The sequence below is a fragment of the Brassica oleracea genome, chromosome C2, assembly GCF_000695525.1.
Source record: "Brassica oleracea var. oleracea cultivar TO1000 chromosome C2, BOL, whole genome shotgun sequence".
NCBI lineage: Eukaryota > Viridiplantae > Streptophyta > Magnoliopsida > Brassicales > Brassicaceae > Brassica > Brassica oleracea.
This window is the reverse complement of record NC_027749.1, coordinates 30,758,154-30,771,396: the sequence shown is the minus strand read 5'-3', so window position 1 is coordinate 30,771,396 and position 13,243 is coordinate 30,758,154. Positions and strand designations below refer to the sequence as shown.

General features: G+C 34.7%; 1 protein-coding gene and 1 pseudogene across 1 annotated transcript; one reads left to right on the top strand and one right to left on the bottom strand.

Annotated features, from left to right (window-relative positions):
• The first annotated feature begins 138 nt into the window (after positions 1-138).
• LOC106327610 (NHP2-like protein 1) lies at positions 139-1,203 on the top strand. The gene is made up of 2 exons (XM_013765799.1): positions 139-442; positions 861-1,203. Exons 1-2 carry the CDS (start codon positions 215-217, stop codon positions 1,017-1,019), a joined length of 387 nt encoding a protein of 128 aa, XP_013621253.1. The 5' UTR covers positions 139-214; the 3' UTR covers positions 1,020-1,203.
• An 84-nt stretch (positions 1,204-1,287) lies between these two features.
• LOC106327609 lies at positions 1,288-9,034 on the bottom strand (annotated as a pseudogene).
• Positions 9,035-13,243: the final 4,209 nt, after the last annotated feature.

Here is a 13,243-nt window from a genome sequence, read left to right as displayed (position 1 = left end):
TTTTTTTTTTTTTTTTTTGGTTTCCAAATCTACGTAGTCAACTGGGCTGGGCTATAAAATTATGTTCGATTAGTAAATTGGTGGAAATGTTTTTCTTCTTGTGTATAAAATAGATCTGATAAAAGCCCTAAATCGCTCCCTTTATAAAACCCTAAATCGTCGCCTCCTTTTCTTAACAAAATTAAAGCCCTAGACTCAGAACTCGGAGGCAGAGATGACGGTAGAAGCAGTGAACCCTAAGGCGTACCCTTTAGCTGATTCCCAGCTAGCGATAACAATCCTCGATCTTGTTCAGCAAGCTACGAATTACAAGCAGCTCAAGAAAGGAGCTAATGAAGCTACCAAGACACTGAACCGTGGGATCTCTGAGTTCGTGGTTATGGCTGCTGATGCTGAGCCTCTCGAGATTCTTCTTCATCTCCCTCTTCTCGCCGAAGATAAGGTATTGGTTTCTTCTTATTCTTGTTTTCCTCTTGCGAATCTCAGATGGTATTTTCTTGGGCTCTGAAAAAATTTCAGACATGTTAAAAAGTCTTCTTTACATGAAATATTGTAGAAAGTGTATGCATCTCTTTGTTGTCTTTGTTAGTTATTAAACTCTATTTTCTTGGTTTTAAGTCATGATGTTCTGATGTTGTGTAGATCTTAGCTCTGGTCATGTTTGACATACCTTTTTCGTTACTGTTTTTTTTTTCTATGTGAATATGGTTTCTGAGTATCATGTTCTACTGATTTGTGAGTATTTAACTTAGAAAAAAACCGAAGAATGGCTTATGTACATGTTTCATATCTGTTTCCCATGCAGTATTATGATTTTGTGACTAACCGTTTGTTCTGTCTTTCTCTTTGTAATTTTTTAGAATGTGCCGTATGTGTTTGTGCCATCGAAGCAAGCCCTTGGAAGAGCATGTGGAGTGACAAGACCCGTGATTGCTTGTTCAGTTACCTCAAACGAGGCTAGCCAATTGAAATCTCAAATTCAGCAGCTCAAGGATGCCATTGAGAAGCTCCTCATCTAATATTTATGGCAGGTTATGAGTGATGGTCTTCGTTGTTTTGGTGCAAATGCAGTTTTGAACAAGAATAACTATTTATTTTCATAGATTTGGTTTGTTGGTTTGATGATTTTGGTCCTTTCTTGAAACGTAATGTTGATATAAGAAGCCAAATGAAGCATCAATAAACACAAATATTTCCTCTTCAGACAAAATGGCCTTTAAATTATCGAATACTGTTTTAAATGAAATTTACAGTATTAAAGTATTTATGGTCAGAGGCAAATTTGTCTATTTACATGAAAGTTTGACACGAGAACTTGTTGAGAGCAGTCCTGCACTATCTGTATATTCTCGTGAACACTTTCTGAAAAACAGTCAAAAGGGGAAGAGAAATATTTCAACCTTTATGTACATGAAAATCCAAAAGATAAACAGACAAAGGGAAAGAGAAAGAGAAAAATTTCAACCTTATATACATGAAATCCAAAATATAAATATTTAAACACTAGGTGTTTTGGCCACACGAGGACATTTTTATGAATACTTATTATTTTATGTCTTATTAATCCAAAAACCGACAGTATAAAACTCTAAGAGCATAATTATCTTACGAATACTTATTATTTTATGTCTTATTAATCCAAAAACCGACAGTATAAAACTCTAATTGGTGAATATGTTAAAGGAAAAAAATTATGGCGAATTCTTTGTTACTCAAAATTTATACCAGTTATGTCGAAATTTTAGTCAAATTATTGAAAGGTAGATCCTATTTTTTTCTTCTAAATTCCCCATGGTGGTATGAATTTATAAGAAAAAATTTTCTTATGCAATTTTGATTTTCATATTTTCAATTTTTTCAATTCCTCAAATGAATTTTTTTTTTCATTTTTTTCATTCTTTTAGTGGTCACCAACTGAAACTATAGTGTTTCACGGATTAAACTTAAATTGGTTTAAATTAAAAGCAAGAAAATTTATTTTGAACTCATTCACAAATTAAGTTATTATTTATGATTTATGATTTTAAATAGTTAAATCAAACATCAAATTATTTATATATGTCAAAAAACGTTCATCAAACTATGTACTTATTATTGTGTAAAATTTTTAAAACACTCATATATTAGAAATAGTTTAGAAAATATCTTTATATAAATATTTTTGTTTGACTAATATTTAATTATAAACTATTTTATATCTTAGTTTTTTTTTACTTTATAATAAAAAATATTGTTTTCAGATAGCAACACAATATATATAAGAATTCTCTTAACTTTTAAATATATTTTCCAAATTTTATTATAATAGTTTATAATTAATTATTTAATATACCCTGTAAATTTAATATTATTAAAATAAAATGCGTGTTTTATTATTTATAAAATTCATTACGGATTTTGTGAAAATTAATAAATAATAAGTTAAAAATATAAAATTCATTACAGATTTTGTGAAAATTAATAAATACTCAGTTAAAAACTAATAATAAATCAATGACTTATATAAAACCACAAAACCTAATAAAATATGCAAATAAGAAAATAAGAATTTTAATATAACATATAGATTTAAATATTATTAAATCAAAATCCATTTTAATTATATATAAAATTTATTACGGATATTTTTTTAAATTAATAAATAGTGATTCAGCTAAAAATTATTAATAAATCAACGACTAAGCTAAAACCTAATAAAAATATGATAAATAAGAAAAATTGACTAAAATCATGGAAAACATGACAAATAAGCAAAATCAAAATAATTATATATCTAATTATATATTTTATAGTTATATTATTTAAATTAATAAATTATGGACTCAACTAAAAATTATTAATAAATTAATGACTCAGCTTAAACCTAATTAAAACATGATAAATAAGCAAAATTACCTAAAATCATGGAAATCATGACAAATAAGATAAATCACTTCATAAATAATAGTATAGATTTATATACAGTAGAACCTCTATAAATTAATAATATTGAGACTTTGAAATTTTATTAATTTATAAAAATATTAATTTACAAAAGTTTCCTTATTTAGAATTCTCATTTTAAGATATTTATTCTAAGAAGAAAAATATTTAATTTTAGTGTATGTTATTTTTTTTAAATGTGATATTTGTATTAATTTTATTATATTATTTGGTATATATAATATATATTGCAGAGAACTTAAATGTGATTTTCGATATAATATTAGTAAATCTCATCAAAAATATATTAAGTATTAAAAAAATATAAAGATAATTTCATTGTGAATATAAAATAAACAATATAATAATAGATTCTTACTTATATAATATATGTATATGTATAAATTATTAATTTATAATGTTAATGGAACCATATATTAAATAGAATTTTCTAAAAATATATTATATTATTATTTTATCGATTTATGTCAAATTTTGAATTGGCCCAAGTTAGGACCGACAAAATTTATTAATTTATAGATATTATTAATTTATCGAGTATTAATTTATAGATGTTCTACTTTACATGATTATCTGCACCATCCGTATTTCTCGTGTAACACTTTCTGGATTTATAAAACCTTTCTCGGACTGAGATCAGCTCCTTGTCGGCTTGACTCATTGCCAAGCGGTTCGTTGGAGATCCTTCACAGCACCTAAGTCCCACCTCCAAAATAAGTGTCAAGCACTCAACAAGAGGAAAACCGTCTCTGAGACTGCTATGAAGCATTGATTTGTCTACGATGTCCAATACTTGGGTCTGGCAACGCTGACTTGGTGTAGCTGTGTAGTGTATAGTTTCCTTCAAACAATTCACTGGTTGGTCTTTTTCCAGTGAACATTTCCAAAAGAAGAACACCAAAGCTATACCTATCACCATGTATTGATGGCTTTCCTCCCATTCCATATTCTGCACAATATTTCACAAATACAATATTGGAGTAATAAGAAAAAACTAGGACTGGGTTTTTTTCATTCAATAATTACAAATGTGTAATAGTTGTACCTGGTGCAGCATAGCTGATGGTTTCTCTCACTCCAGCTGAGGTTAGTTGATTGAGGATGTACTCTTCATCAAATTTAAGAAGAAGCCGAGCGAGACCAAAGTCGCTTACATAGGGCAATGAAATCATCATCTAGAAGGACGTTGTTTGGTTTAAGATCACAATGAGCTATAGGTTCAAGGCATTGAACATGAAGATAATCCAAAACCGAAGCCACATCTATCACTATCTTAAGTCTTTGAAAGAGTGTCAGTGTTCTTAAGGGTCAACCAATATCTTCCACTTCCTTCCGATGTAGCCACATATCCACGCTTCCGTGGGGCATGAACTCGTAGATGAGAGCTCTGAATTCGTTTCCTTGGTAATCAATACTCGAACAAGCTGTCAATAGGTTAACAAGATTAAGATGCCTTATGAACTCGTAGATGAGAGCTCTGAATTCGTTTCTTTGCTCCACGTCTCTCCATGTTTAGAACTTTCACTGCTACAACTTTGTCCATTGTTGGAAGCAACGCCTTAAACACAGTACCAAAACTGCCTGACCCAATCAAATTATTCAAAGAGAAATCATCGGTCGCAGTTCTGATCTCTCTATAACTTATCTTCCCATGGAATGTCTCCAAGGCAGAAGGAGTTGGATTATCAGTCTGAAGATTCCTTTTTCTTTTTATGAACCAAGATAGAGAAAGTGAAGTTATGACCAACAACAAAAGAAAAATTATAGTAGTGCTGACCCAATTACAACTTTCTTCAAAAGAGATGGACGCTCTGTGTCCATTGGTGGTGCTATCTAAAAGCATGGCTTTAGTTTCAGGTCCTTGATGCCTCCACATAGATTGTTGTTTCCATACACTGAAACTATACTAGAGTTCTGAAATTTTGCTTTTGTTGGTACTCTTCCCTCAAAATTATTATTGGATTGATTCAGATACTCCAACAAGCGAAAGCTTGAAAAGTATCCAGGTATACTTCCCGAGATATTGTTCGACAAATCAACTCTTTTAAGACCCACCAACCCTCTTATATCTGGAATTTCTCCATAAAAAAAATTCCCCCTCAAATAAAGATTCTCCATTAAGAGACATTTTCCTAAGTCTTGTGGGAGTTACCTGGATAATTTGTTATGCGCAACAGACATTGTACCATGAATTGCTTATCCACGCTCCTAGACAAAGCGACAGCAGAAGGGAAGTTTGGATACCACTACAAATGTGGAGTCGAAGCTAACACACTTGTGCTTTGCTGACGACCTCTTAATATTCACTGAAGGCTCAACACAATCTATCCAAGGAGTACTGAACGTCCTATCTGATTTCAAAAGTCGCTCGGTTTTGGCAATCAGTATCTCAAAAACATGTTTCTTCTCTTGCGGACTGTCCCAACAAGAAGTGAGCAAATAAAGCATAACTCAAATCTGTGCCATGGGGAGCTCCCTATCAGATATCTTGGCGTCCCACTATGTACAAAGAAGCTAACGTTGGCTAACTGTGAACCTCTCCTGCAAAGTGTCAAGACAAGATAAATTCATAGACTGCAAAAACACTGTCTTTCGCAGGGAGACTAATGTTAATCAATAGTGTCATAGCTGGTATCTCTAACTTCTGGTGCACTACTTTCACTTTGCCAAAATGTGTCATTAAACAGATAAATCAAATGCGCGGAGCTTATTTATGGAAAGGGACTCTGGAGGGTAATCATTCAGAGGAGTAAGAGAGCTAGTTACCTGTAATAAAGCATGTGCTCTAAAGCTTATCTGGATGCTCTTCTTCAGTTCGGGCTTTATATGGGTCGCTTGGTTCATCAAGGAGATTCTCTCTGGTTCTGTCTCAAACTTCTGGACTCTAAAAGAAAACCAGAAGCACTCTTGGATGGTAAACAGACTGCTAAGATTGAGAAGTGTTGCTTTTCCATGGATAAAAACAATGATAGGGAATGGAAAAACCTGTCGGTTCTGGATGGACAACTGAACGCCCTTTGGGAATTTGCAGACGTTTCTGAACCTTAACCCTTCTTCTCGTCTTGGCATCCCCAAAGGTGCTGCTGTTGCTGACTTATTTATTGAGGGTTCTTGGTCCCTCCCCCCGGCTCTATTTGATGAACATGTATCTCTGTATGCTTTCCTATCAACTATTATCCTGTCAGGCAATGAACATCATTATGAATGGTAGCTCGGAAGTAGCAGAATCTCCAAATTTAACACTGGGGCTATCTACAGCGAAATAAAACAGCATAACATCAAAGTACCTTGGTTCAAGACAGTTTGGACTTCTTGGGGGATTCCTAAACATAGCTTTCTCATGTGGCTATTTGTCCTAAACCGGTGCCCGATGCGAGATAGATTAATAAACTGGGGGTTGCCTTCTGCCCCTGACTGTCTCCTCTGCAACGATGGCGGAATCTCGAAACCACCTCTTCTTTGAGTGCCCTTATTCTTGGAATGTTTGGACAGAAATAGCTGCAAAGTGTAATCTCTCCCCCAATCAGTCCTGGGATCAGATTCTCTTAGACCTCCAAGCTCTTCGATGCTGTAGACCGCAGAAACTTCTCTCTATCCTAGCTTGCCAATGTGTGATATATCTACTCTGGACAGAAAGGAACAACCGCTTGCACCGCCAAATCTTCCGCCCTCCTGATTCAGTCACCTCCTCCGTCTCTGGTACCATCCGCTCCAAGATCGCTGCCCTTCGTGATCAACCAAGGCTATCCTCTTCTATGTTTGCTATATGGTTGGCTTGAAGATCTCTCCCTCAGATTATCAGTTGATCAAAGCTCTGCATGTCCCTTCCTCTCTCCAAAAGTTTGCAGGAGACGACAGAAAACTACCATTTGGGTCTTAGGGCTTTCACTTATTTGAGTTTCAATTATGCAGTATGGTTTCATACCTAAAAGGGTTATTAATGGGCTTTGCTAGCTCATAAACAAAACTGCCTGGCTGGACTTGTAATTCCTGTTCTTTTTTAATTTAATAGTAAGCCCTTTCTCAAAAAAAGAAAAAAAACAGACAGTGTACCAATGTGTTCTTGTTGTCCAATATGTTTTGGTAGAGAGCTGTTGAGATTTTGGCTCTTGGCTTGGCCTTCACTCTCTTGTACTCACTTGTGTTTTATATTTAACACAAGCACAAACTCACAATCTCTTTACCCTCTCTCATTTACGTTTGTCTTTGTTAAGAGAGTTTATCTTTAATTGTCTACATTGTTCTTTCTCTTTAACTCTTTTCTTATTAGACTTGGATATTTATTCTTACATCAGCACAAACACATACTTGTAGTATTTTTCTCACTAACTACTACTGCACACACCTTACCCTCTACTAACAACTCTATCTAGCTAGACTTAAACCAACACTTCACTCTTCCTTGTTGGCTTAACTAAACTAGCTAAACTTTTATTCGTGTTGTTGTGTAAAAGTTACACAACCAAGTCTTCTTCCTTGACTTCTTGTTCTTCTTCCTTTCTTGCTCTTCACGTTTCTTCTTCTTCTTCTTCTTTCTTTGTTTCTTGCGCTTCAAGGTTCTTCTTCTTCTTTTGTAGCTTCTTCTAAGCTACTCTTCTTTGTTCTTCTTCTCTTGGATATTTAATCAAAGGTTCAATCTCAACAAGAGCCGATCAAGGAATTACATGATATATCTAGGTGAACAAGGGGATGAATTTGCAAGATCTCCCGAGGTATAGTCCCATTCAACTTATTAGATCCAACATGAAAATATAGCAAATTACTACATTTACCTAGACTTGGAGGAATGACTCCTTCAAAACTACTGTTGGACAGATATAGTTTCACTAACTGAGTGAAGTTCCCTATAGAAGATGGTATTTTTTCGGACATTCTGTTTGAAAAAAAACACTTAATAACCCCAATCCTGAAAGCTTCCCTACAGAAGTTGGGATGGGACCTGACAGCAAATTTCCGTATAACTGAAGTGTTTGTAAGTGTATGAGATTCCCGATGTCACGAGGAACAATTCCAGAGATGTGATTTCCTCCAGGACTTAATTCGGTGAGGTTCGTGGACATATTGGCTATGGAGCTAGGCAAGTCACCTCCAAGCCTATTAGAACCCACACTTAAGCTAAGTAAATGCGTACAATATGACAAGGCATTGAAAAACTGAAAATCCCCATCAGAGTAACTCCCAAAATAGTTAGCATGAAGTGCTAGGGTTTGCATGTTCTGTTGTTTTCCAAAGCTTGGAGGAATACTTCCCGTGAGACTGTTGAACTCCATTCTCAACTCTTGGAGAGTCGAAATATTGGCAAGTGTTGTTGGAATAGATCCTGTGAAATCATTTTTTTCCGATATACAACACTCGAAGCTTTGGAAGCAAGTTACCAAGATCAGGCCTCAGTTTCCCAAAGAAATCATTTAGAAAAATGTTTAGGTACTCAAGTGAGGACATATAGATTGTGGAAGGAAATGCACCTGAGAAGTTGTTCGCCGTTAATATAAGGCCTGTCATTTGACTCAATCATATCTGCCTATATTATCCAGAGCTCCTTCTAAATTATTACCTCCCAAGCTAAGTTGGATGAGTAATGTAAGGTTTCCTAAAGATGCAGGAGTTTCCCTAGGTTGTTTCGACCAATATCTAAAACAACAAGCTTCTTCAGTGAACCTAGCTCTGAAGGCACACCTCCACCAAGGTCCAACAATCTAGAGCAGTTAGACAGACTGGTTGGCATGCCTCGTCTGAGAACATTAGAACTCATATACAAGTATTCAAGCCTAAACAGTTTTCCCACCTCTTGAGGAATGGTTCCACCAAAAGAGTTATTAGAAAGATCAAGTGATATGAGAAATGAAAGATTACCAATAGATGGTGATATCACTCCCCCTAGTTGCAATCCTCCAAGTTCAAGACCAATAACTCTCTTGTGTTGCTGCCACATATAACCCATTTCCAGTTGCAAAGAGGAAACGAGTTATTCCATGAGGACAAGACATCTCTTTTGCCTTTGGAAACTTGAGACTTGCCTATCAGTTTCATCGGTAAACCCACATGCTGCAAGTAACATGAAAGCACTGAAAGAAAGTAAAAGGAGTCGCATGCTTTCTAATTTCTCGTTTTTATTTCTTTTTTTTTAAGCTTCTTTTGCAGGAAAGTGAATATAAGGTTCGAAGCAATTTCAAAATGCTTTTAAGTTGTGGTGATTATGCAATTTGAAGGATTATTACATTAATGGCCCTCGACATCATAAAGAAAAAGAAAGATTTACATACAGAGTCACCTTTCATCTTTGAAATATCATTCTAAGACAGTTATCACTAATGGCACATTTTTCTCTTCTTTCAACGCACCTTTTCATCTTTCCACATATGAAAAACCCAGAATTACCCTTTTGTTATTATTTTCTTGGCTGCAATTTTATTTTCTCTCTCACTTTCTTTTCTTTGTCTTTTGTCAGATCTGAAACCCAAATAACATCTCACAACGAGATCAGTACTGACATCAAAGAGAAGACGCGATTGAAGCTCATCACTAAAGAATCAATTTGCTTGATGAAATCGAAAACAGAACTCCAACCTTCTCTTTCTTATGTAATCTTCTTCTTCTTCCTCCAACCTTAGTCATCGATTTCCTAAAAAACAATCGTTGAGCAGCGGAAGATGGCTATGAGTGGCCGATATGCAGCAACCACCACCAATTTCTACGGCTGTGGACGGAGCTCTTGCAGTTCGTGAACTCTTGTTAAGTATCCAAAATTCAAAATTTGTAATTATTACAATTTCTAGTGTGTATATGCTATTACAGTTGTTCTTGTTGATCTGTGAGTTTTGGGTTTGTAAGATTCAAGTACCTTAAATATTTTGGGATGTATAAACAGTATTTAAATAGTATTTATATATTTTGATGTTCATGTCTTCGATCTAAATGTGTGTACACAACCATTTGGTGACTAGTTAGATTTTGTGAATCCTTTTTGTTCTTAATTTCACCTCATATTTTTTAGTACGTCTTTGATCTCGAGAACAAGTATCCAGACTCTATTCCTATAGTTTTGTTTATAATATATTTCAACTCGTTTCATTTCTAACAGAAAAAAAACCCAGTATCAGATATGTCCCAGATGATATTCAGATTCAATATTCTATAACATGTTGTTCCAGGAACTTGACGGCGGAAATCATTTACGGCTTCTCAACTGCAGACACGGCCCTGGAAATATCACACATGGATACGTTCTAGGGGACATGGACACAAGCATTTTACTGTCCACATGGACAACATATGCAAACCAGCGTACACATGGACACTAGTATTCAACCGTACACATGGACACCACCATTCACGGTCCACGTGTGCATCACCACTATCTTGGTCGCCTCTCACTCCCACATTCACACAACCATCTGCATATCCCAAGAAGAATGTGATATCGATACAAGCAATTTGATAACACACCATTGTTATTTTTCTGTTTTAGATTTGAGTACTCACATTCTTCATACTCCTCATTTTTGTCTCTTAAACATTGGCACAAGATGTTATTCTCATTATCTAGTAGAGAACATAAGTTGTAATTTTTGTGTTGTGGATTGAGTCTTCAAAATTCAGCATAATGTTCATGGTTGTCTCTAGAACATTAAACACGCTGCTATTCAGCTTGTACGAAAACAAAGATATGTCCACGTGTACATATCTTTTTTTCTTTTTACACAAGTACACTATTATCGTTATTGTACATATGTACCATATCAAATCTAATATGTACGTAAAGCCTCCACCATCTCTGTCCACAATTATCCTTCCACAATTGTTGTACACACACACCATATACAATGTGTTTTGTATAGTACATACACCGACACGTACACTTGGATTTTATACTCCCATTTCATTTCCTCATGTACGATGACCTATTCAACCATCCACTTAAATTCCAACAAACTTACATATATAATCCAAGAAAAAAACATCCCACCGAATGGAGGTTCCATACCAAACAAAAAAACATTCGACTTTGAGTACACATTTAACTATTTGCTCAGAATTCTCTCTGTTGCAAACAACCTTGACACCAGGCCTTCGAATCTCAGCCTACCGGGGGTAAAAATAATTTTTAAACTAGGTTACAACAAACTGAAACATAACCAATTTCTAAACAAACAATCATCACATTTTTTTATCAAACAATTCACATTTTTTAAAGAACATCGAATAAACAACACTCGTCACTTACCTCAAACTTTACTCTTTTAACACCGGTCGTCATCAACCAGAGAATGAGAGGAAATCAAATGCTTTTTTTCTCTTCGTAGAATGGAGTCTGTGAGAGAGTAAAAAAGATAAAGGCGAATATAGTAGATACAAAATGTGTGGCCAGCGTTTCTCCTAGATCAAGATTTTAAATTAATTTGTAATTGAAATATTTGATTCACCGCCCAAGCCAGCAAATAAATTCAATTGCTTTAATTTTTTTAGTTAGGGGTTTTAGACATAAAGAAATGTGCAAGGAGCAACATGTGTTTTATTATGTAATAAAAAGATAAAAAGTGTCTATTACCGTAAATCACTCAAAGAAAAATTACAAGATTTTTTCCAGAATTCGACCACGTGCATAGTGCATAAATGTTTACAACAATTCCAAAAAAAAGTCAAGAAGTCACTGTCTAATCAGACAAATCATTTCACTTCGCCATGGACGTAGACATAGTGGGGTTTATGAGAAAGTCAACCAATTGACCAAGTCTAGGACAGAAATAACAACATCTAAGATAATTTCATCAACACTATTGAATGTTTCAGTAGTGCCGCAATTTTTCATAATAATAATCTATATTATAATAGATGAGTTTTTACTCACTCCTCAGCGCGCCACATCAACGTTTTGTGAACCCCACTTTAAAAAGATGTGAAAAAATATCAAGTTCATGGTTCGAATTCGAGTTATTGAGATATAAACACCAACATTTATACCACTAAGCTAAATGATACTTTGTACATTGATGGTCAAACCTAATATATATTTATGAAGGTCGGAAGCTCTTGCTTCTTCGGCTTCCTCTGAGGGTCGGGCCTACAAGTGCGTTATGAGTTTCATTTTTAAATGAGATTCATCACGTTATATGAAAAAAACTCAAGTTTGCAACAAGTATAGTTTTCTCATTTTGTAAACTAGGCCTGGGCGTTCGGGTCTTAGGGTCGGGTTCGGGCTGGTTCTTTTCGGGTCTGGATCTTTCGGGTCCTAAATATTCAGACCCAATAGGTACTTAGAAATTTTTGGTTCGGGTTCGGGTCGATTCTTATCGAGTCCGGGTCGGTTCAGGTCTATAATTAAAATACCCATAAAATATCCGTAATTTTTCGGGTCCATGTCGGGTCCGGGTCGGGTCCGGGTATTTAGGATCTGAAAAGAACATGACATATCCAATTCCATCAAATTTAGTTGATATTTGTCATATATATCTACAATTTTACAAAATAACTTAAAAGAACCTATTAATATTTAAAATAAAACATTTTTAAACTCTAAATTTTACAATTTAAAAATTTTACATTTTAAAGCTTTATATTACTTAAAAAATGTTAAAAATAATAACAAATGTTGTTAACAAAAGATATTTCAACTGAATCATAAAATAATATATATAAAATAGAACACAAAACATCATAGTTTTAGATATACATATTTTTAAGTCGGGTACAAATCGGTTCTTATCGGGTCGGGTTTATACGGGTCGGTTCTTTTTGGGTCCGGATCTATTCGGGTCAGTTCCTTTCGGTTCTAGTTCTTTCGGGTAAAAAAAATTTAGACCCAAAAGGTACTTGTAAATTTTCGGTTCGGTTCCAGGTCGGGTATTTTTGGATCGGTTCCGGTTCATGTCGTTTAACATGAGTTTGAGTTCTTTTCATCACTGTCTCAAACAAGTCTGAGTTACAGAGTTGCACCATGTATCTGTTCGTAATCTATTTTTCACCGGTGAACTCTTCATGTCCACATCTTAAATCGCTTGATCATAAATGTTCCTGATTTGTAGCCCCTATATAAACCATATATATATGATTCTCATCTTTGATGAACCCAATCTGCATCTCCAACAAACTCACTGATTCCTCTTAGATTTAACCAACTTCTAGAAAATGTTTCTCTCTACCTCTCCAATTCGTCAAACCGGCGTCCCAGAGTCCGTCACTCAACTTTCGAATCCTCGCTTCTGGGATTACCTGAACTTCAAGAAAGACAGGGAGTTTGTGAGAATTACGGTTCTCTTCCTTGATGAAAAGGTAAGTTAATCTTCGATCTATAACACTTATT

Excerpts from the sequence above, each read along its gene's own strand:
- LOC106327610 (XM_013765799.1), top strand. The coding sequence starts at position 215 with ATGACGGTAGAAGCAGTGAACCCTAAGGCGTACCCTTTAGCTGATTCC. Across the intron at positions 443-860 it reads CTCTTCTCGCCGAAGATAAG|AATGTGCCGTATGTGTTTGT; the intron begins GTATTGGTTTCT and ends GTAATTTTTTAG.